This window comes from Aethalodelphis obliquidens, unplaced genomic scaffold (genome assembly GCF_003676395.1).
Source record: "Aethalodelphis obliquidens isolate GAN/ISIS:26980383/991018 unplaced genomic scaffold, ASM367639v1 scaffold13, whole genome shotgun sequence".
NCBI classification, from domain to species: domain Eukaryota; kingdom Metazoa; phylum Chordata; class Mammalia; order Artiodactyla; family Delphinidae; genus Aethalodelphis; species Aethalodelphis obliquidens.
Window position 1 is genome coordinate 33,758,501 of NW_020837957.1, and position 25,432 is coordinate 33,783,932.

A 25,432-nucleotide genomic window follows, 5' to 3' on the forward strand; every position below is an offset into this window, starting at 1 on the left:
TCCTTATTCGAAGGACGTTAACGGTGTTGGAGGTACTGACTTGAAAGGTGATGTATCAGCTATATTTGTGGGTGTTTTATGACTTAATTTGTCATTTTTAGAAAATACATTGTGCTTTACTGAACAAGCTACATTTGGATAACAAAACTGGCAGTGAATTTCAGGAAGAGAGGTTTCTACTTTTTAAGAAAAGTATGTATTGTAAAGTATATAAAAAAGGCATTCACATGTAGTAATCAAATGGATGCCTGAGCAGCATTGTACAATCAAGCATCTAATTTTTCAGACACATCTTACCCCTCTCACAAATCAGAAAATAATGTAATTTTATTGTTAAGAGCCCTCTTCTCTCTCCCCTGCAATTTAATTAATACTTGTTAAGAAGAAGTAGCTGTCAGATTAGAATTGAATTTTTGAATTTTCTATTGTCTTATGATGGAGTGGCAATCTAAATCTTTTTATTTAGGTATATTATTTTCAAGAACTTATGAAGAGAAAGTTTTAGCACTTGAATAAATAGATTGAATGGTTAATTATTTCCATAAAAGGCAATAATAGAGAAGCCATTTTAAAAAGAAAACAATGAAGATCTTTTTAAGTAAGAATAGCTGTTATCCTCAAATTGTATTGTTTTGCTCAAAAATTTTGGTGATATATACCTTTAGGTTTAGGTACAGGCAGCTTGTAAGTTTCTGTGGTATTTCAAAGTGTGGTAAAACAATCCTTGGAAAGGCAGTAATAAAACAAGCCTAGATTCATTACTAATATTTTACTTTTCTGAAATCATTCATTTATTCTACAAATATTTATCACATTTCTACATAGTAAGTACTGAGGATATAGTGGCCAAAAGGTAAACACATGGCCCATGTTAGAACTTATATTCTAACAGGAAAGTACATAAACATACAAAAAATAATTGTTCTAATGAATATTAAGGAGATGAACAGTGGACTGAGATGGAGAGAGTAGTGAAAAAGTACCTACTTTGAACATAAATGCTGTCTGAAAAGGACTATCTGAGGAACTGGTACTTAAACTGAAATTAAAAGAAAGAGAACTAGCTACAAGATTTAAAATGGAATAATTTTTAGAAACCTCACCATTTATTTGTCTTCTTTGATATCTATCAATAAGTTTTAAAATGTTTTTTTCCAAAACGGTCTTCTATATCTTTCCATAAATTTATTCCTAAGTACCTTATGTTTTGTTTGTATTTATCATAAATTATATATTTAAAATGTTTTATTTTCTAACTCTTTTTGAGCCAGAGTATAGAAATATAATTCACTTTAGCATATGTATCTTATATCCAGCAATCTTCTAAATTATTTTTAGTTTTAATAATTTCTTTGTACATTCTTTGGCATTTTCTATGTAGAAAACCTTATGGGTATATATTGATAGTTTTGTCTCATTTATTCAATCTTTATACCTTGTATTTATTTTTTCATTTCTTATTGAGCTGGCTAAAAAATGCATTGTAAAGTTATTAGTGATGGGACATCCTTGTATTATCCCTGATGCTAAAGTAAATGCTTTCAGGATTTTTTCCATTAGTATTGATGTTTGCTAAACGTTTTAAAGTATATATATTTTAATCAGGTTAAGGCAGTTTTTATTTACTCCTACGTGATGAGAAGTTGATTCATAAGTGGGTGTTCAAATTTATTGTGTGGATTCCTGTACCGACTCATTGTAAGTGTATGATTTTTCTTCATCATTCACTTAATGTGGTGATTTACACTGAGAGATTTTCTCATTTTAGCCATCCTTGGATCCCTGGGATAAATTCAACTTGGCCCTTGCTGGATTTGGCTACCTCAACTTTTAGGACTTTTGTGTTTATATTCCTGAATAAGAATGATTTGTCATCATGTTGTATATTTCAAACATATACAATTTTTTTTCTTTGTCAATTATACCTCGATAAAGCTGGGGGCAGGGGGAGAGTGATTTGTAATTCCCATTGCTTGTACCAGAAATGTCAGTTTTTGTATCCAGGTCATGCTATCCTTATAAATTCTACATGCTAGACTAATTTGTGTGAGATTGCTATCATTCATTAGGAAAATAACTCTTCCAATAATGCATTAGGAGCAGACCCTTGTAAGTTCTTCAGATGTTAGGAGCTCAGTCATGATATTGGAGAGGCTCTAAATTTTAATCATGCTGCCCACATGAACTTACTGCTGTACTTGTAAATAGAGACAGTCATAGGGTGAGGAAAAGGGGTGCTTACTTGCCACTAGTTGTAGATTATAATGTCAGGGATAAGTGATGAAGGATGGGGATGATTAAATAGTCAGAGACGGTGGTTCTTTCTTAGAGAGGTAAGTGAAATTTTCCCTAGACTGCTGTTTAGCAGTGATAGATCAAAGTCGTTGAAAAAAGTTTGACTTTCCTTCTATCATCCTGGCAGCTATTCCTGGAGAAATAGACTATGGGGAAGCTGCTTTCTCAATCTGTAATTTTTATAAATGATACTTTGATAAAACTTGGTAATCATGGCAATTAACTCACCTAGAATTATCATGCCAAAGTGTATTAATCTTTATTAAATATGTAGTTCAGCAGTCAAGCAGATTTCCTTCTAACACATTGTAATGCAGTGTGTAGTTCAAACATTTTTATGAAAAGAGTTTACTTTCTCTGGTATAGGAAAGTTGGAATGTATACCTCAGTAGTCTGAGAGACCCATTCGTGGCGAGTGCAAGATCAAAATTTCATTAAGGTGTCCTGTTTTAAAGTTTCATATGAATATCACTACTCCATAATATATTTATGTTTATGTTAATTTAAAAATATTTTTCTCTGATCTCCATAAAATATCTATGACAAGATTATGCCACATTTATTTATGACATTGGCAATCCTTTATGTTATCACTGAGTATTGATGTGGATATAGAAATCCCAATTTAAGAAACACACATTAAGTCATTCTGTACTGGTCTCATCATGAAACTATCAGAATTAGGAGGACTTTCTGATTTAAGTAAAGATGTACCTCTATGACATCAGTATGCCAAAAATTGAGTGAGAAAAGAAGGAAAATATTTCACATAGGGGCACTGTGTCTAGCGTGGTACTCTTGGCCCATAGTACATGCTCAACAAATAGTTCTTGAAGGAACTAATATGTTTTCTAAAAACTGATCTCTTGTAAATAAGAAAAACTGAAAGCATAAGAGAATGTTTGGAAGTATAGGGGGTCTTCTTAAGTTGCTGGACAGGTTTTTTTGGTTACTAGGAAGTATATTTTAAGGAACTTTCAGAATCAGTGTGGGAAGAGCCATCTGCATTGTTTGTCTTAGGGTTTTATCATTCCATAAATTAGCAAGATACTAATATTTCTTGTATTAGAGTGGAATAATTTATTGACGTAATGTGGTAACCTAGTTCCTCAAAATGGAGGTAATTTCTGGACTTCTTGGCCTTGCCCATCTGATTTGGAGGAGAGCCTGATTGGAATGGCCTTACATAGACTTTTTGGCATGGCCACATTGTCCATTCAGCCCCCAATACTCTCAGGCATATTGGAGCATTTGGGGAGCTTTCTGAGCTATTAATGTCTCTTTGTTTCCCCTATGGCTGTTCCTTTTATATGCATGTCCTCAGTAAGTATTCCCTAACATAGTAGAAATGAGTGAGCTGGCAGATTCAGTCAGGACATTTCTGAGACCCTAACAATTGTCCTTCCATAATCACTCTGGAGTGCCACTCTAACCCTAACATGTATTAAATGCTTAAGTCCCAGGCACTTTGCTAACATGTTGTTCAAAAACAATCCTGTGAAGTAGGTACTTTCTTTTTCCTCATTCTACAGATGAGGAAACGGCAGCCTATCACAGAACTGAATTTAGTTAGCTAAGGTCAACACAGTCAAGATTATCACCCATGGATTTCAGAGCGCAGGCTCTAGATCACTGTCCTATAAATGTGTGTGATTATGAAATTTTTAAAATTCATGGAAAAAAGAGAAGAGGAGGTAAATACAACTTATTAATACCATAAGGCAACTGAGAAAGATGCAGTAAGGATATTTATTAGATATAAAGATACATTTCCTTTTCTGGGGAAATTTTTGAATCTAGATGTTCTGGATTTCTTAAAATTTCCTTTGGGAGGTACTTCCTTTTTTTATGCAAAAAGAACAAGCTCATTGATAGACTCTAAGGTAGTTGGTAAGGTGACATAGAGGGAATGCCCAATGCAGTGTGGATCTGAAACCCCTACTATGTTGTAAGCTCCCAGCAACAGGGACCTTCCCTCTCGTATTCACCTCTGTGCTCTTGGTCATGTACCTGGGCTAATGCCTGGGACACAGTAAGCACTTAAAGATTTGTTGAATGAATGTTTACTTTTATTCTCAATTTATTTGTTCTTTCATCTTATTGAAGGTAATAAGAAACTGTATTTTGGAGGAGAATAGAGGTTTAAGGAGCACAAATAAATAAAATTAAAGTGGGGGGCAGGAAATATTTTTTTAAAAAAATCAACTTAGATTGAGTTTGCCAAATAATTCAAGAGAAGAAAAGCATAATTGAGAGCTGGTGGAAGGATGTTGAAAGTGCACTGTTACATGGACCCACGTTCATCATGTGCAAAGTCTACTTTGTAAGACTTGGACCAGCTAGATGCGGGGGAAGAAATCTACCTCTAAGAGTTACGAAGAAAGTTAAATGAGATGCCATGTGTGACATGCAGCTCAGGACCTGATCATAGTAGGGACTCAGCATTGCTGGTGAGCAGGCAGATGTTAAGAATGTGCAACATACATGCACAAACACAGCTCCTTTTCCTAACTCTATCCATAGCTTCGAGACACCTCTTGTAAATTCCTCTTTTTCTTACTATCAGACCATTCTTGATAACGTTAGAGACAAAGAAATCAAAGATAATAAGAAGGCTATCCAGCAAGAATGTAAAGGAAATCGTACTGTTTGTCATCTCCTCCTTAGTAGTAAAGGTGATTTCACTCCTCTGACTGGCTAGGTAGTTACCCATATCTTGTGCCATCCCTCCAAAAGTTAATTGCTGTCTTTCATAGTCCTTGCCAAATCTAAAGCTATTCTAAAGTAATTCCTAAATACCTGCACTTCTCTGCCAGAAAGTCCAGATAAGCTCTCAGAGTCCATTTGCAGGAGGACATAGTATAGCCAAGCAAATCCAGTGGAATAATTCTTTTCTCTATTAGTAAATGTAAAAGTTCTTGCCTCTGTATTGAAAATATATTGAGAGAAATAGCATCAAAAGATCAACCTTAAATCTTAAGAGCAAAAGGCCTACCTAATCATCTTTAAGCACACTTTAATCTCTAAGAAAAGCCCGATTATTTTTTAATGTTTAGTGTTAGATCAAATATACGTACTCTAGATACATTGTATTTACCTCTTAAATAGTTTATGAGTATACAGGTAATCCCATTTTGGTCTCCAAACTTTATTTATTATAAAATATTTTTGGAGATGTATATTTGTGGAGTATGTTCTTTTTAAAAATATTTTAAAATATTTTTCATATTTTATTCACTACCCTATTTTATTTGCTACCCTAACTTTGTGATTATACAGTTCACATCTGTAATATTTTATTTATAAATAAATAGATGTTTCTGATATAATTTCCAAGACAACATTTTGTCACAAAGGAAAAAACTTGTCTTTATTATGGGATTCTAAAATGTTCTATCACTTATATCTTTTTTATTGTTAATAAAATATGAATTATCTGTGAAAAAAAATTTATATTTTAATCATTTGCTTAAAGAAAGGTAATAAATAAACTGTATTTGCATGGATTTATCTAACTTTTCTATAAAAATCCATCTATTTCTGATGGTTGTACTTATGGGAAAATATGTTCTTGCAAATTTAAATGTATAAAAGTCATAGAAAATTAAAATCTATAAAAGGCCTATTTTAATAAAAATTATTAAAATGTTATAGGGTTTCTGGATTGGTTTCGCTTTGTAAAGTCAGCTTTGAGGGAATAAGGAGGAAAACCTCCAAGGTGGTTAAATGGGTTTGAGCGATTCAGTGCACCTGTGGTTGTCTTAGCAGACATGTGCTTCAAAAAATGAGTAACTGTTAAAAATAGTGTAATGGTCTATAATCGTAGAAATGGTCCACAGGGCTATTTCATTAGAATGTAGGCTTTATTTCCTAGCAGTAATGAATGATCTGCGTGGATTCATCCAAATTATTTTACCCACTTTCCACATGACCTGTGACAAACATTCATGACATGATATAACCAGGGTTCAGAGCTATAACTGACGTGGACAGAACCAGTATGTCATTTCTTGGCCCTTTAGCCGTCAGACCATTCTCTAGATAATCTTGAACTGAATCAAAGAAACAAAACAAGCTCAGTCTAACAAGTAAAGGAAGGGGCACCCTTCAGCTGAATCTAGGATATATCCAAGTTGCTGGGATATGACATGAACCTCATGCATCTTTTATTCTTTGATCTGACACCCACCTCCTAGACTGTACTTTTCATGGATGAGAAATAATGAAGCATAGTAATTAAATATTACTTTAACATTTAATATGTTGATGTTAATTGTGGACTATTTTTAGCATGATCATATTTTTCTCTTTTTTTCATTGTTATTTCCTTTATTTTTTTTCTCCATGACCCTGTTCCTTCTCAGGGATGAGCACTTTTTTTTTCACTTTGTAAGAGTTATAGTAAGAATTTTTAGTGAAACATGCCACAAGGCTGACCTCCAAAAGTTGTTTGATGTATACCTCACCCTGCAAGACTATTACTGTTGGCTTTAGGCCTTCATTTCCTATCTCACCCTACCCCACCTGTTCTTCCAGTGAATGCTATCCAGTTAAAAATATCAGATAATCTTATCTTTTCTTCCAGTGCCCACCCATACTTAGTCAGTTGCCAGCCCCTACTGATTCTGTGTCTCAGGATCTCCTCCTCTCAGTATCCCCTGTATCAGGAATCTCATTGTTACTGCTGCTTTCCTGGTCCTGGTTTGAAAATCCAAACACCCCCCAGGGAAATCCCTTTAGTACCTGGCAGCTGCCTCTCTTTCCTCTTTTGCTATTCCCCTACTCACACTCTAGGTACCAACCTTGACAGACCACCTTCGATTTTTAGAAACTTCAAAGTAAACATGCTTCTAGGACTGTACACCCTCTTTGCTTCACATGAACTGCATTTCACATTTTCTGTATCCAGTTGTTTTTTTTTTAATTTCTCCCCTTAGGCATGAGTCCTTGAGGGCAAGGTCTGTTTTTTCACCCTTCATCTTAGTTCTTAACAGAGACTAGATGGATGCTGAGTGAATGCTGCAGGATGAGTGAGTGGGAATGAACCAAATCCTCATCATTTTTATTGCTGTCTCCATAGTCCCAGTGCAGGTTAATTGGTTTCCTTTCTTCCCCTCCTCCTCCCTTTCTCTTTTAAGCATCCTTGCATATCTCTGACTCAGGAATCTATCTGAAGTATACTTCAGCCCTGGCCAAAAACTTTCGGTAGCTTACCTTTTCCTACAGAATCCATTTCATGCTCAATAGCATTTACACCCTCTAGTGGTCAATCTTCAATCAGCCTGTCCAGCTGCATTTCCCATGTTTCTTCTTGCCCACCTCCAGCCTCCAAACCTATCTCTTATCCATTGTTTTGTCACACTCTATAGCATAACATCCCTGTGATTTTATTTATGCCATACCCTCATCCAGGTGTCTTCTTCCCCACTCACTGCCTAGCAAATTAACACTTGGAATGTCCCCTACCAAAGTTGGAATTAATCCTCCATGCTGTATCTTTCTATATACTACTTTAATTTTTTTCCTCCATTATGATATATATCACATTCTGCTTTGTATTATAGCCTTTGGTTTTTGTTTTATTTTTGCATATCTGCATTCTAAAAGATAACAAACTCTTTAAGGTAAGAGCTGAATCAGTTTAACCTTGAAAGCCACAGGCAAGCTAGCTTGGGGCTATTCACTCACTATGGAAAGAGCATGTATTTTCACTTGAATCTCCATGATGCCACAAAAAGCTGTGTGATCTCTTTTATTTCTTTCTCCCAGTTTCCCAGCTTGTAAAAGGAAGATAATATTACCAAATTTGCAATATTATTATGCAGATTAAATGAAATAATATATGTAAAGTATATAGCTTAATACAGTGGCCCATGGCAGAAATACAATAAGTGGTCATTATTATTGCTGCTTTTTCTGGTGCTATAGTAGGTACTCGCTATTGAAGAAGGATATTTTTTTGTTTGCCTGAGCTCTTAGTATTAATGGTTTTCACTTAATTGTATGGCTCATTTCTAGCTGAATATAACTGAAGCTAGAGATTACCCATTAGCCTTGCAGTTAAATCTAAATCTTTATTTTTCACTATATTATAATCTTCTATTACTTATTCTGATATTACAACATTTTCCTGGCAAGAAGGATTGCTTCCTTCTTCAGTTTTTCCACCAACAGAGGGCCAAGTCGTTTCCAGTATTTGTGAAATGAATGATTCAAGCTTTAATCCTTTTAAACTCAGTCTTTTCTATGCTGCTTTCCGGTAGAAACTATAATTCCCTACTTTTAGAGTTATTGAAACCTGCTCTGTGGTTAGAGGGGTGCTGAAGCACTAGAGGGGCTTCTTTGGCCCGCCAGGTGCCTAACACGTTACTCTCCCACTTCGGTGAAATTTTGTTCATTGTTTATGTTGAGAGCCTGGATCGCACCATCTAAATGCACAGTTCCTTGTACCAAAGAACTTGCTAAAAGTGCTGTCAACTAAGGGAAGGGAAATCTAATAATATGCCTTTGTAAATTGGTAGGAAAGAGAATAGTCCAGATCATTCCTAATTTGAATTAAGTGTTTTGTGCTTATTATCAATTAGAGTTTCTTCAAGTCAAAATTAGGGGAAGATGACTCAGTGTGAGGAAATACCTAATGTCTCTTTTTTCCTTTTCTAACTAAAATAATGATGGAATCATCAAAGAAATAAAAAGTGGTCAGTATATATATATATATATATATATATATATATATATATATATATATAGCCTTCAAAAAAATGACAGGAATTGATCATGTATATTTAGAACATATGTATCCTCTTCTACACTGATGAGAGTAAATCAAGAAATAGCACTAGAGGGCTTCCCTGGTGGCGCAGTGGTTGAGGGTCCGCCTGCCGGTGCAGGGGACACGGGTTCGTGCCCCGGTCTGGGAGGATCTCACATGCCGCGGAGCGGCTGGGCCCGTGGGCCATGGCCGCTGAGCCTGCGCGTCCGGAGCCTGTGCTCGGCAACGGGAGAGGCCGCGGCGGTGGGAGGCCCGCGTACCGCAAAAAAAAAAAAAAAAAAAAAAAGAAATAGCACTAGAAATTAAGACCTAGACCCTGGCAAAGAAATGGTATATTTCCAGAGACCAAAATACTGGAAGAGGAGAGGGAATCCATTTCCATTTCACCAACTGATGATGATGGTGGTAATGGTGGTGGTACTGGTGGTAATGGTGGTAATGATGATAGTAATAGATACAGTTTAGTAGAAAAATTGTCAGGCACTGTGCACATCAATGAATGTGTTCATTATCTCAGGCAACTTTTAATAAAAATCCCTTCGAGATAAGTAGTGTCATTTTTATATTCATTTTACAGATGAAGAAACTAGGGCTTCAAAAAGTACTCTTACCCAGTGTCACACAGCTTGTGAAAGACAGACGTGGGGTCTGCGATCAGTCTAACCTATCATTAGTCATCTTAATCCCAGTGCCGTGCTGATCAGGCTACAAAGCTTCTTTCTGTAGGTGGGAGTGAAGTCAGAGAACAGGACAGGACTTCTTTAGGAATGCAGTAGCTCTGGGCCAGAGCAGAAGCACCAACCAGCCTGACTACCACTAACAAGGGCTTTTAGGAGAGGGAGTTGCAGATTGAAAAGGGGAAGACTTTGTTTAAATCCCTTACGGCAGTAACACCATTTTAAGCTCCATCAGGAGGGGAAGGAAGGTAGAATATATGATTTAGATACTGTGTTTCCTGAAGCCACTTTCAGTAAAGAACTTTGCCAGTAATCCCACACCACTCCAGTGCATGGCACTTTTAGACTGCAAAACCTAAGCAGAGGAGAAAAACAGTGCAGTTACAGTTGGTGTAGGTACCTCTTGATCCTAGCTATAAAAAAAGACACTTTTCTAATCATCTCCATCTGGCTGTGAAAATGGCAAGATTCCATCCAACAACCCAGAGGAGTGAGGTTTTGTAACCGGCCCCTGAGCTTTCTCCGGATCCTGTTTGAGTTTGGCCTGTCAGTAAAATTTTACCTTAGCTTATTCTCCAGCATCCGCAGTCCACCATGAGAAATCCCATTAACATCCTTTTAGACAAATTCTCTGTGATTAAGCAAAATAATTACCCCCAAAGAGTCATACATACCCATAAAGTAATAAATGGCCTCACTGAGATAGTTTACAAACAAAATAAGAAAGTGAAAAAAACACATCTTCCCGCCACACACAAAACATGAAAACCAACCTTACTACTGAAATAGATCTCCCATAGGTAATAAAAGATTTATATAATACCAAATATCTATTCTTAGGGAAACAAAAGCAAATATGGCTGCAATGAAATAAAGTCAGCAGTGAAATTGCACAGCAAAATATTGACAAATGAATAAAAAGAATATTTCAAACAAGCATTGGAAGTAAAACAACATTTTTTTTATTCTAAGACATACATTTTCACATTTTAGCATGTCTGTAATGGGGACCTTCTTAAATGACAGCCTCTTTCAAATACTCGGAGCCAAGGAATAGTGGTAACGTATAATATGCCCCTTTTAAAACATGGGAGAGGTGGTGTCATTTCTGCTTGAATCTCTCTGGCTTTGGGTCTCACTCAATAAAACCTAAGATCCTTACCATGGACTGCATGGCTCAGTAAGATCTGGTCACCCACTGCTTCTCGGACCTCATCTCCTAAGAGCTTCCCTCTTTTTTAACTCTGCCACCTGCTACAGCCATGCTGGTCTCCTTATTCTTCTTGGACCATCCAGGCATGCTTCCACCTCTAGGCCATTGTCCTGTTTCTTCCTCAGCCAGGAATGCTTTTCTGATTAAGAACCCCATGGTTCACTCTCACATCAACTTCAGATATTTATTCAAATGACAGTTTCTTATTTAGGATTTCCCCAGCCATCTTATCTAAAATTGCATCATTCTTATACTCCCTATCTACCTTTCTGCTTCGTTTTTCTTTTTGACACTTATTATCAAATGATAGTTCATATTTCATTTATCTTGCTTATGGTTTGTCTCTCCCCAGTTGAATATCAGCTCCGGTAAAAACAAGGATTTTTGTCTATTGTCTTCACTGTTGAATCTCCAAGTCCTAGAATAATGCCTGGTATGGAGAAGGAACTTAATAAATAAATGTATGCTGACTATATGAATAAATATATGTGTATAAAATATGCATAAATATATAAAAATTTATGTAAATATAAATGTGCTAAATATAAAGCAATAAATTGATGGGTTCCATGCTCAAAGGTTGGTAGGTAAGTTGGGGAGGAGGTATGACTGTCACACTCAGCCTGTCTAATGGAGCGTGGACTAGGTGTCAGGTGTCTTGTGATATAAACCTGCCTCTGTTACCAGCTAAGTGGAATGTGACAAGTTAATCCCCTGGGCCTCCAGGTTGGACTACATAATCTATACGGATGTTATAACATGTCAGTTAACTGAGCATTCTGCTAAAAACAGCTGAAAAATGAGGAGTAGGAAGGGGAAGCTGAACATGTGAAACCATATCTTTTTTTTTTTTATAAGCAGATATTCATTTTTAATTATTATTTATTTATTTAATTTTGACTGTGTTGGGTCTTCGTTTCTGTGCAAGGGCTTTCTCCAGTTGCGGCAAGCGGGGGCCACTCTTCATCGCGGTGCGCGGGCCGCTCATTATCGTGGCCTCTCTTGTTGCGGAGCACAGGCTCCAGACGTGCAGGCTCAGTAGTTGTGGCTCATGGGCCTAGTTGCTCCGCGGCATGTGGGATCTTCCCAGACCAGGGCTCAAACCCGTGTCCCCTGCATCGGCAGGCAGACTCTCAACCACTGCGCCACCAGGGAAGCCCCCACCATATCTTTTAACATAAATATTTCATCACAATCAGTGGTAATTAGAGAGTTATTGCAAAAAAATTTTGGAATAACTTGTAGTCCAATTTCCTTTGCTTTATAAATAGTGTAACTGAAGCCCAAGATTAGAGAGATTTAGGTAAAGTCAAGTGCTAATTGGTGGCAGACCTTAGAACTCTACTTGACATCTCTGAATCCAGTGTTCTCTTTACTTTAACTAGTTAGTATACAGGGTAAATACTGGTGACTTTTCAAAAAAAGTATTTTTCTTAAACTGTTTTTTATAATATTCAGCTTAGACTTTAAGAATTCACTTAGTGGCAGGAATACATAGATCAGTTGATCTCTTTGTGATCTAATTCAGCTTACGGAAGAGATTGGAAAACTGGAAGATAAAGTGGAGTGCGCTAATAATGCCTTGAAAGCAGATTGGGAAAGATGGAAACAAAACATGCAAAATGATATCAAGTCAGCATTTACAGATATGGCTGAGGAGAATATCCACTCTTATGAACAGGTAATTAGTGATATGTGGTATTGCTTCATTTTTAAAATGTTATCCTCTCTCTTACTTTCTATATGTCTTGTGTTGAAAGAGTCTGTTCAGGAACCAAGTGTCACATTCAGAAGCCTCCTCGGTGGCTCAGTGCCAGTGGAGTTGCCAGTTAATATAGTAACGCTGAACCCACCCACTGACACAAATGTGTGTATGTGGAGGGAGGGTGATAAGTTTTCCTTCCTACACAGCATGCCCAAGTACCTAATTTGAGCTGAGCTTGATGTGAGAAAGAATTATGCTACCATTTTATTGTGTCTGGTTTCCCCTCAGTTTCTTGTTTTGGAAGGATTTGAATTCTTCAAAAGCACTTGCACATGCTTCCTAATGATTCTCCTATCTTATTTCCTTTTCCTCTCTTTTTCTTGTATTAAAAAGGGTTTGCAAAATGAGGAAAGGACCAAAGGTTTGAAAATTAGTTCAGGGCTGATACGTTATGTCCCTGCCATCCCTACCATGCCTTCTGTAGCTATTCAAAAAATCAAAAAAGGAGCATTAGTTCAGTTTAGTTTATAGTTCAGTTGTTTTTTTGTTTGTTTGTTTTTTAATTCAGGAAAGAGCCTAGTCAACATTTTTCTTTTCAAATGATTACCTTTTTTGAACAACTAACAATTCCGCAAAGTAGTTATTATTTTAAATGAATTTTATGCTATCACTTTCTTCATCTAGCATACTCTGAGAGTTTTATAGTTTTAATTCTTACATTGAGGTATTTGACCCATTTTGAGTTAATTTTTTTTTCTATAGTATAAGGTAGGGGTACAACTTCATTCTTTTTCTTTTTCTTTTCTTTTTTTAAATATTTATTTATTTTGGCTGCGCTGGGTCTTGGTTGTGGCATGCGGGCTCTCAGTTGCAGCATACACATGGAATCTAGTTCCCCGACCAGGGGTCAATGACAGGGCCCCTGCACTGAGAGTGCGGAGTCTTACCCACTGGACCACCAGGGAAGTTCCCATTCATCTAGCGTATTCTGAACATACTTTTCCTGGAAGGTATATTTTAAACATACACCTTTAACCTTATCTCTGACTGAATTAATGACTATACAAAATTGATACATTAAGAGAATTATTTTATCCTTTGTAGTCTATAGTGCTTGCTAGTTTAAAGGTACTTTAAACTAAAATATTTTATATTTTGGAAGATTATCTAACTGTTACTGATATTTTCATTCAACAAGAATTACTTGAGCCCCTACTACCACCAGACACTGTGCTGGGCCCTGGAGAGACCACAGTATGCAGGACAAACACGGTCCCTTTCTCATGTAGTTACAGTCAATAAGAGAAACAGTCAATTAAAATAAAACGTTATGATAATAAAGTATAATAAGTTCCAGGATAGAAAGACATTGCAGGGAAAGAGGAAGATTCCTCAGAGGATGTGTTTAAGCTGAGACCTTAATGAATGATGAATGAGAGGTAGCCAGATAAAGATGTAAGAGAGTTCCAGGCAGAGAAAAGACGAGAAGTGAGAGAATACATGTTCAAATTACTGAGGTTCTCTTTGAAGGATGGTGGAGTGGAGGTAATGTTGAGTTGAAAAAGGAGGCTTGTAGAGGAGGAAAAATTTTCCTCAATCCTCTTAGGATTCCTGGCTGGATCTGAAAATGAAACTGAAAAGGATAAATTAACAGGAAAAATGTATATATGTTGATTTAATGTAAGTTTTTTGAGGTACAGGAGCCTTCATGAGCAAATCTAGACCAGAAGAAACAGATCTGAGTATTTCTACGCTAAGTTTGATGAAGAGTGGGCTGTCATGTAGAAATAGGGTAGGTTAAGGAGTATGAGTTAAGTGAAATAAACTGGAGGGAATTTAGCAAGTCCTTTTTGTTAGGAGTCTTCTCAGTGTCCCTTTGTCTTTGGAGGTAAAGACGCTTCTTTTTTCCTCTGGGCATAAGGAGGCCACCTCTTGTATGAGGGTTTTATGACCTGCTTCGTGAGATAAGGGTTGGAAGAAGGTCAAAGTGACCTTTCTGCTTCTGCCATATTCTCAAACTCATTCATCTTAATATGCCAACATGTCATATTTTACATTAGTATGTCCTGAACGCTATTAGGCTGAAGAGGGCCTTGCTTTGTCTTTTATTTTTCATTCTAAGGGAAATGGGGAATGCCATTGAAGACTTTTCAGCAGGGAAGAGACAATATCTATTGCACTTGCCTTTTAGAAAGATCACACTGGCTATATGGGTCAGAGTGGAACAAAACTAAACATGTTGAGCCTAGTTAGAAAACGTAGCAACAAAGACAGAGATGTGAACTGACATAGAGGTCTCATGGCAGTGGGCTAGAGATTAGTGGACAGATTCAAGTGATTTTCTTTATAGCAGGTGGGATTGGAAAGATCATTTTCTACCTCTCCTATTTTTTTATTCTACATTAACAACCTTAAGTAAATTCAAGTCTCTAAAAGGAATTTCTCATAAATCTCAGATTTTGAAATGATTTAAAATATTTCTGTTGGGTAAAGCGCATTTATCAACATAGGCTTTTTTTACCACTTAACTCTTTAAATCCACAGAAATAATTTTATCTCTCCTTTACAATAGAACCTGTCCACACTGACCTTATAGTAGTGTTATGACAATTAATTGAAATAATTTTTAAGAAAATGCCTTGAAAATTAAGATATACAATATACTATAAGTGATTGTGATTATAAAACATAAGTATATTAGGTTATAAAAGTCATGTGACAAATGCACCTACTATGTTTTCCTTTCAATGGTAAAGTCTGCAAAACTTTTCTAAGTTTGCTTTTTTATTTTTTTAAGAGAAAACGTTCATGGCAATTCCATTGAACTCCAAATGAAATGTTTGAGTTTTGACTGTACCTGTCACATAAATACATATTTTTGTCACGCTCATAGGTTGCACTCAGTTTATACAAAATACAGTTTTATTAGAAATAGTTAAATTAGCATCACTGTGCCATATTGCCATATTGCAAACTTTGTTCTTCACAGCAATTTATATCAGTATGTTTTTCACCCTTTCCTCCAAATGAATTATATTTCTACATGTTGCTAAAATTATATCAGGTGTACTGCATCTTAGATGTATATATTTGGAGGAATCTCTGGTTTTCTTTATTATAACTTCACAAGATCCCTACAGCTCCAGTTATTTATTGTTTTTTTTCCTAAGTGAATAACTCTTAACTGATTTGACACATCAGTCCAAGCATAATCAGGAAATTGGGGCCCTTATATAATCACGGCTTCCTAACTAACACACAAACTGTGTGGCCTGAAACAGCAACAGTCTGCTGTTATCTGTTAACTTCAGAATATCTCAGATATACAAGGAAGTGAAATATTGCAGAATCTTTCCAGTCCCTTTTTAATTTAATCATATTATTATGGAAATACTTCTGTTTTCATCAACATTTGTAAAAATAAATCACCAAAGGGGCTTGTTCCTAGTGTGATAGAAGAAATGGGGTATAAACATTTGCCTTTGGACTTTTATGAAGTAAAATGGTCAGAGTTTGTTTACAACTTAAAATTTAAATATTAAAATGAAAGAGGAAAATCAGTTTGTAAATATGAGATATAGGTCTGTATCAGAAACCAATTATTGTCATATTGAAATATTATACTTAGATGTGTGAATTTACTTGGAGACAGTTGACACCGAATATAAGACAGGTATCTCCAAATAAACTCTGAGTAGGTGAAATGAAGCTATTCCCAATTTTGTTCTATATGACCAATAACTAAGAATAAATTTGAGTCTTTTTATAAAAACAAGAATAATGAAACAATAAAACAAAAATCCAGTTGAACATAGGTGAATAATTTCAAAGTATCTTGGTATCCAGATAACCAAAGAAAATTATTTCTTGCTAAAATGTGAAGGATGCTGAAACCATAAAATATGACATGCTGGATAAAGTACGTGGACATTTTCTAATTGTTCTTTAGTAGGTACAAAAGAGTGTAAGTTTCAATTGTTGATGATACTGATGCTGATGATTATGATGATGGTGAAGAGATTTGAAAGGAAATAATCCTTGGTAGGTATTATAAACTGAAAGAATATACCCTTTGAAAGTTTAATTTTAATATCATAATCATGGAAAGATCGCATAATGTTAATTTTTGCCAAGTAAAACTGTTTGTAGTTAAGTGAATATAATACTTGAAGTAATAAAATTTGTTTCTTTGCACAGTTTATTTTAGAATTATTAGTTAATGTATGGAAGTCGTTTCAGAGCCTCATTTTCTGGTTTGAAAATTAATACATGCACATGAAAAACAAAAAAATGACAAGAGCTAAGTACACAAATGTATAAAGAGGAAATAAAGAATGCCCATAACCTTATCTCCTAGAGAAGGCTACACTTAAATGCAATTATAGAAAAATAGTTTGCTATATGCAGATAAAAATATTTTAAAATTTCTGCATGGTTCTTTTCGAATGTGTCAACATAAAAACATATGTTACTTATTTGTGTCATGATGATTATAGTGGATATGTATTATTTTGAGTTCTGTATTTTTTATTTGTTTAAACACTTCTCTATATAACGACATAATCTTCTAGTACATCATGTTAACATACCTTTATTAGTGAAGAGAACTACTAATAATTAAGCACTTATGTAAATTTTTTGCTCTCATAAATAATACTATTAAAAATAATTATGAACACTAGACTTAAAATCTTTTTTGATAAGAATTTCAAGAAATAACCAGGTTAGAGGTCGCTTCATTTCAAATGCTATCAGTCTTATTTAAGAATGTCAATTGCCTCATGTAAAATCATTCATTTAAGATTCAATTAACATCAAAACCCTATGCTAAGCAACATTCAAATTCAAAATTAAATCTTGCCCTTAGGGAAGAATAATAAGTATATGTATTTTTCACTTGATTTATACAGCTTTACAATGTATTACTTTTTTTAATGGAAGAATATTTAAATTAGTTTTTTTTTACTTGAATGGTAATGAGCTGGCTTAATAGAAGGGTTCTATCATTACTGAATAATAAAAATATATGTATCTACATGGACATCTAGGAAGCAGAAAAGCAATTATAGTATAGGACGTTTTCTCTAAGATAAATGAAGAAAAAATATCATTACAAGCGTTCACCATCAAGCCAAATCAATAGTACAACTAATGCTTTCCTAAATTCCAAGTCCAGCTATATATGGACCATTTAAAAAGTAGAGAAAATTTAAAAAATAGGTATCATAGCAGTTCTTCTACAAAGTAAGTAGTAGATAAGCATTGAATGTCCTAGAAGTTCTTCAAGTATAGTTGTTCTTATTTAGAAATGTATTCCTTATTACATTGGGGAATGGTAAAATAAACTCTAGCAAAAGAGTTGCTTGTTTTAAATTAAGTGGTGCACTACATGCTTTGGAACATTTTTAAAATTTTTGTGAATATTTAAAACACCCTGGTCCAAGTAAAGATAGCTCCCAAGCATTGTGACTTTACGAGGTTAATCTATATTGGTAATGATTATAAAACTGCCAGCTAAGCAAGATTTTGATGAGTGGCATTTAGATTTCTGTCTGAAATTTCATTCTTTTTTAAAAAATTGGGACTCAGATAAATTATGGACTTTCTGTTCATCTACATGAATTAAAAGGAACAGTTAGAGGGAAGAGCTTCTCTAGATCTAATTCCATCCAACAAAGAGGAACGGTTATGTAACATGACAGAAACTTGGAGAGAAAGTACCATTTTCAAAATCTGGGAGGTCAAAGGAAAGCAAAGGAAGGAAACCCTGGCCATTTTCAGTCATATTGCATAGAATTTAGTAAAGTGATTTGAAAAAATTACAGAAAAGTATAATTTCAACATCACAGACTCAAAAAGAGAATATGACATAAGAGGAATGGACAATTCTAAAAAGTAATAAGAAGAGTGAAGCAGTTAAAGAATCAGATACGATTACATCTGTGGACCATGGACTATGAAAGACAAAGATGTAACGAGAGAGATACAGTCAGAGATGAATACAGAGAAACAGTATCAGGAAGGGCACATTTCAGGAAGAAGTGAGGTTTTGGAAAAAAATGGAATGACTTCCAAATAGTACCAAAGTCAAATGGAAGTAGGTGTGAGGAGCCTCTTTTGGAAGCAAGAAAATTAGGAATTAATAAACTCTAATAAAATTAGTAAAGTGAATCTCTAATGGAAACCATGTTATGGAAACTGAGGAAACAGAACTACTTCATTTCTATTTCACTCCTGTTCTCTCCATCAAGGAGAATGAAAATGTAAGTTGCAAGATTTAGGCAAATACAAATAAAAGGTAACTAAAATTCAGTATATTTGAAGAGATAATAAAACATTAGCTATCCATTGCCACAAAAAGAGAAGGCTGGCGTGTTCTTTTTACAATGACCCTTGCAAAGCCTTTCCTTTATCAGCCCAAAAGCAGTGCTTACAAAGCCCTATATGAAGCCTTTAATTCTAAACTGATTTACGTAGAGAAAGATCGACAGACTTCTGCTCACCCAGGAGAAATGCAGGCTACTTTTCTTTCCTAGGTGAATACTCAGATTAGCTCCAGAGAAGGTTTAGGGAAATACTGAAACAATGACACCTGTTTCTAAAATAGTTAACCTCTGTAATTTCTACGCACCATACACAATCACCTCACACTGCTCAACTCTTTGTAACAGCCTTTCTTGTAAAGAGAAGGATGGAAGTGATTAAGGATTTAACCAGCTGTAGTTGTTTAGTATCATTTTGGTCCTAAGGAATGACCTGTAGTTTTTGAGTTTTCCTTTTAAATATTGGGAGAGAGGCATAAAAGTTGGTCTATGTTGAACCATTTAAATTATATTTTTATATTGACAGTCTCTTAGGATGAAACAGAGTAAACAGATACTTTCTTTAAGGTTAATGTGTCTCAACTCCCTTTCCAAATCATAAGAATAAAGAATTTAGCTAGAGCTGGAATAATTCAAAGTTATCTAGGACAGGGATTTTTGAATCCATATCAGGGTACTTTTCTTTTTACAGTCATGCATCATAACATTTACTAAAGCCGGTACCTGACCTAATCCCTAGGACCGAGGAAGACAGATCTGATGGTGCTAAAACAGCCCTTCAGAAAATAGCAGTCTATCTTTGGAACTATTTGAAGAATGTTTCAGAACTACATTATATACCCTAGGGGATTCAGTAGATTTCCATTAATGGGTAGGATAGATTTCCTGGAAAGTAAACACACCACCAGCTTGAGAGGCTAAGATGCTTAGATATTTACTCAATCTGACCATTTTTATGCCAGCTAAATTTTCCAATTCATTACGTTCTTGTGTCCACATTATTTACTTTTTTACTCAATGGGAGGCACTCATTAGAAGCCTGAATGTCTGGATTAGCAAATTCAGGCAGCATTACACTACTCTTCTATGCACCATCCAATTCATTTAGGGATGGTCATCTTCATCAAAAGAAAAACACCAAGTTTTCATCTTCTTAATGCTGTTAAATGACAATCCATTGAATACCTAGGAGTTTTTCCCTTTGTATTTTGAGTAAAGAGACCAACACTATTGATTGTTTAATGATTAATCTTGTCCTTTTTACCATTTATCCTATGGAGATCATTTTGGGGGGGAGCAATCAATTCCTATTTCAAATAGAATCTAAAGGTACACGGTAATAATGACTAGAACAATGGAAACAGATGGAATAACCTTGTGTCATCCTAAGGCTAAAACCTTTTATTCTCACTGTCTGATAAGAAGCTTCACCATCGATTATGGAAACAAACTCATCAATAAAACACTTGCTTGGATTGTTCATGGGAGGCTATTATGGTCCTCTATTATGGTTGATTGGTTGCGGAGGAGGCATCTATGGAGAATAGCTATCACAGAGGCTGCAGAGCTGCCTTCTCAGTTTGATAGATTGTACCAGGAATCCTGGATGAGTGAAGAGGTGAGAATTATAAATTGAGCTGAGGGAACTCTACATTAAAGACATTTTATAAATTTTTTAAATCAACTATTACAAATGGCAGAGGAAGTCCCAGGGCATAGTTCTTTGGGTCTCTAATTGTTGTATATTTAAGGACATACTTGATCACACAATCATTTGCTTCTATTGATTTTACTTTGGCTGTCATTGGATATGACAACTTCATAGCCAAGTGTCTTCCTTTTAGGTTATACTGTTTCACTTTATGGAGAAGTTTGGCAATGCATCTTAGCACATTAAAGTTTCTAAGAAACTCCCTAGGAAAAACATCTGTTCACCTTTGTTTAAGATCTCAGATTTATTTGTTCACCGAAGTCATTTATGAAATTAGTGTCTGAAATAGTCTCTAGAAAATACTTAGGAAACTGGTAAAAATGTTCATTAGAGCTTTTATTGTAAAACCATCTGAAGAAGTTTAGGTAAATATGAGCTCTTGACAGTAAATTTCAGTTCCACTTGGCTTAAAATACTGTTCTGTTGTAGCCAACTGACCTTTTAAACTTACACTTCAATAATTTGATACAGCTTTTCAGTGATACAAATGAATGCTCCTCTGTCATAGCAGATAAGGTTAATTGTTATCCTCTACATTGATGACAAGGTCGTATTCCAAGTAGTAAATCTACTTCTAACTACTTCTACCACCACCCACCACAAGGAATCCTTATACTCAAGCCAAAATTACTTTGCAATAAGATTATCTTCAGCATGTAGAATGATAGTATACTTTGCAGACGTTAAGTCATTTAATTTACTGGGTCTTTATCTTGGTGACCACACTGAAATTTGCTTTTTTCAAAACTTAACTTTCATAAGAGGCATATTGAGGTCTTTTTATATTAGAAGACACTTTTGACTTAAAAAAAATTAGAACAAAATAATGATCTCCATTATTTAGTAGCTATTCAAAATACTGAATTCAGACTTGATGATGCATTTTGATAGTAATATTAGCAAACTAAGATGTAGTCAGAATAAGGTTATCATGGTGATAGTGGTCTAAGAAATGCATCTTCATTCAAGGAATTGGAAAAGAAGAAAGGTATTTGGAAGGCAGTCATGGAAGGAGTACATGTTTTATTGTTGCTTCAGAAAACATATCTAGCACCAACTTTTGGAAATTGTATAATTTGAATTCACAGAAGGAGTTATTTCCTATGTATTAAAATTCTCTAAATTACATTAAATTGCAATGCAAAGAAATAAGTTCTCTGCCACTGGGAGTTTTTAAGCAATTGTTGAATAATATACATCAGAAATTCTGTCTGTACTAGAATTTCTCAATGCATTTTATAGGAAATTAGTTTTTGTAATGTTAATGGGTGTTAATCGTGAAAGAAAAGATAGGTTCTGTAGTCAAATAAGTTTGAGTTAAAGTTAAACAGGCGTTTTTACTAAAGTTCTCAGCATCTTTTATGTGCTTATATGGTTTATGAATCTGAAGACATAATTTCTTTGACTAGGTCAGCATTTCTTCTTATAGGATTAGCCTGTCATGGAACACAATTTAGGAAACTTCAGTTAATTATGTTGATCTCTAAAGTGATGCTACTTAAACTGTGGACTAATGTCCGATTCATAAATTGTTAATTACAGATTTATAACATGATAGATTCAGAAACTAAATGTAATCAGTTGAAATCTTCTATAGCAATTAGACATTGTCATGACATCCAAGTGGGTGATTATTAGACTTTTGTTAAATAAGGTATAGGCCAATTCAAGTATTATCCAGCTTTTGTGGTGATTTCTTGTGGCATGAAGTGCACACTAGTCAGCTCAGTAGGTTCACTTAATGGTCCTCAGCAGATTGAAAGAAAAAGACTTATTCATCATCGCAGATAGTTTGAGAAGCGCTGCTCTAAAGTTCCTTCTGTTTTCTAAAAGTCTGTTCATCTCTTACACTTAACATAGGTAGTGTCTTTTCTCATTTAAACATTTATAATCTGATTAATATTCAAGTATTATAATGTATATAAAGCACAGTTAATTATAGAATTCAGTTTAAATGTACCAGGGTCTGACTTTTATTTACTTCTAAGGAAATCTTAAAAATCGAGTGTTTATCATTTTTAGAATTCTAAAGTATTATGTAATTAACTATTTTGTTATTTTATTAAGTGATGATTTCTGTTCTGAATTGCATATTCCAAAGCCATAGCTATAGCTCATGTTTCCACATAACTGTGTACATCTTTTATTATAGTTCATGTAATTTTAAAGCTTTTGTTGTTTTGCAGGTTTCTGCTTTCTTAAAAACTTGTATTAAAAACATTTTCACCAGTCTCATTCTGTGAGATAGTTATTTCTCAATTATCTGTACAAGCGAATTTGAGCTTAGATGTAAAAGGGACAGTTATACCATAGCATAGACAGTCTGTGCCTCTTCCCACCCTTTGGATTGGATAACTTTTTCTGTAGTTAAGTTTATCAAATACTTGAATAGGTGATTATATATGATAATTAAATAATTTCTAAAATTATCTAGATTCTGAATCAAGAATTTTCTTCTTATTGTTCTTCATAAATGGCAGACTATATACTATGGACCAATATATAGTTCCTGCAAAGAAAAGGAAGAAATGATTTAAAACACACATGCACACACTGCATGATGTAACATCTTGAAAAAAGAAGGTGGGTTTACTAATGAAAAAAATTAAAATTGGATATCAGAGTGCCTGCCACTAATTGTAAAATCTTCATCATATCTTCTCTATACCCAGTTTTCTAATCTGTCAAAAAGTGGTACCGGGCTTCCCTGGTGGCGCAGTGGTTGAGAGTCCGCCTGCCGATGCAGGGGACACGGGTTCGTGCCCTGGTCCGGGAAGATCCCACATGCCGCAGAGCGGCTGGGCCCGTGAGCCTGCCCGTCCGGAGCCTGTGCTCTACAGTGGGAGAGGCCACAACAGTGAGAGGTCCGCATACAGCAAAAAAAAAAAAAGTGGTACTGATGGTCCTCCTCTTCCTCCACACCCTATCCACACACATCCCTCACAGGTCTTTAGGAGAATAAAATTAGAAGACATGTGTGAAATGCTTTAAAATAATGTAGTTAAGCATCATAGCTGTGCCTTGATAGTTTTCCAGTAATCCGAAAGTAAATGTGCTTTTTTTTAGTTTGTTGTATTTCCATGTTTGATAAGCAAACACAGATAAGCTTGGTGTTTGAAGTGTCTGGGGTACTAAACTGGACAAACTTCATGTAATTGGTTTGTTATTGCTAAAACACAATGATGATATGGTATAGAAAAGTATGAGTTGAAAAGATATGAAAATTTGGCTCTCATATTCTTTCTATAAAGATTTCCAATGTATTAGATCTTTTGGAGCCCCAATTTTTCCACATGTAACAATGACAGAAGTGGAGTTATTCATATCTAAGGCTTTTTCTATCTTTAGCAGATCTTGAGTTAGAGATCTACAGACTAATACTACAAAATTAGTTTTTAAATGGACCACAAGATGGCGTTTGTAGCTAATGAGTTTTTTGTGTTAACTCTGTTGCAGTCATTGAAGTATTTGCAGTATTTACAAATCCAAACTTATTACTTATGTTCTTGAGAGATATGTAAAAGTAATTTTAGAAAAAAGTATGCAAGTCTTGTTATTTTGAAGTTATTGACATTTCTCAAATTATAAGTTGGCAGGTTATTCTGAATTTAGACTTTTTCAAAAATGAAATTTAATGAATAATTTTGAGCCATTGCAAAATAATAGAAGTTGCTTTCCATTTGTAACATAATCTCTAATTTCTTTCTGGATCGATTACATTTCAGAAAAATGTTTAAATATGCAGCTCCTGAAAGTTTTCATTACTGTTTGGATCTTAGGTTTAGATGATAAAAAAAACAATTACTAAAATGTTACACACTCCATTGCCCTCATTTTAGGCATGGCCTACAATTTTTATAATGTAATTTATTTTGCAGTGATATTGGCCTAGTATGGAGATGTTTACATATTTGAGCTTCAGTGTTTCCTCAAATGTAGGTGATGTCGTCTGTGCCCAAGATCATTTGAGACAGCATTAAAGTACGTAAAGGACACTCAGTCATATTTCTCAGTTTTCATTTATTAAGAGAGATGCAATTATTATGGCACTGTCTAAAAGATACCTAATTAGATTAGTAGGAAAACTAGAAGCACAACAACTTTGACTTAATATGGAAATTTCTGGTTTAAAAAGGGGTACATGGTAAGGTTTGGCTTTTATTACATTTTATAATAATAGATATCATTGTTATTGTTTTAGGCAAATATATGGTTATTTTACTTTATTAGCAGAGATATATAGATAATATTTTATTAATTTGACTTATGTGATAATTTGGATGAGACTAGGTTTTCTATTAGCTGTTCCATGAACAGTGTGGTAGCATTACCTATGGAGATATCAAACTTTATGTTGGCATTATCATCTGGTGGCTAAGAGCATGGGCTTTGGACAGGCATAACTTGTGACTTTTAAGCTCAGAGACCTTGAAGACTTTTTTTTTATTTCAGTGGACCTCAGCATCCTTATCTATAAAGTGCTAAAAATAATAGTATATACATCAGCTTTATTTGGTATTAAAATATATATGTACACATATGTTTGTATGTATATAATGGAATAAAGAAAGATGAAAGGAAAGTCTTAGAAGCAAAATTCAGTATTCCCAGTAAGTCACTAAAAGTAAATCATTTTGAAGCTTTTATACTCATAAATACTTTTCCAGGAGTCTCAACTAGTTTATCCCTTAAGTCACTACTTATTTTACTTGAGCCCGAAATAGCCAATATAGAAA

At 34.8% G+C, this 25,432-nt stretch overlaps 1 protein-coding gene across 7 annotated transcripts in view; it reads left to right on the forward strand.

The window, feature by feature from the left end:
• Positions 1–25,432, forward strand: part of SNX7 (sorting nexin 7) — a 98,576-nt gene that overhangs the window by 65,342 nt on the left and 7,802 nt on the right. For 5 of the 7 annotated variants that reach the window (XM_027114435.1, XM_027114440.1, XM_027114438.1 and 2 more), the window contains one exon: positions 12,486–12,638. The exons of the other annotated variants lie outside the window; for them this stretch is intronic. In XM_027114435.1, coding sequence (XP_026970236.1) covers positions 12,486–12,638 — 153 coding nt within the window. The remainder of the gene's footprint in view (positions 1–12,485; positions 12,639–25,432) is intronic. 7 annotated transcript variants of the gene reach the window in all.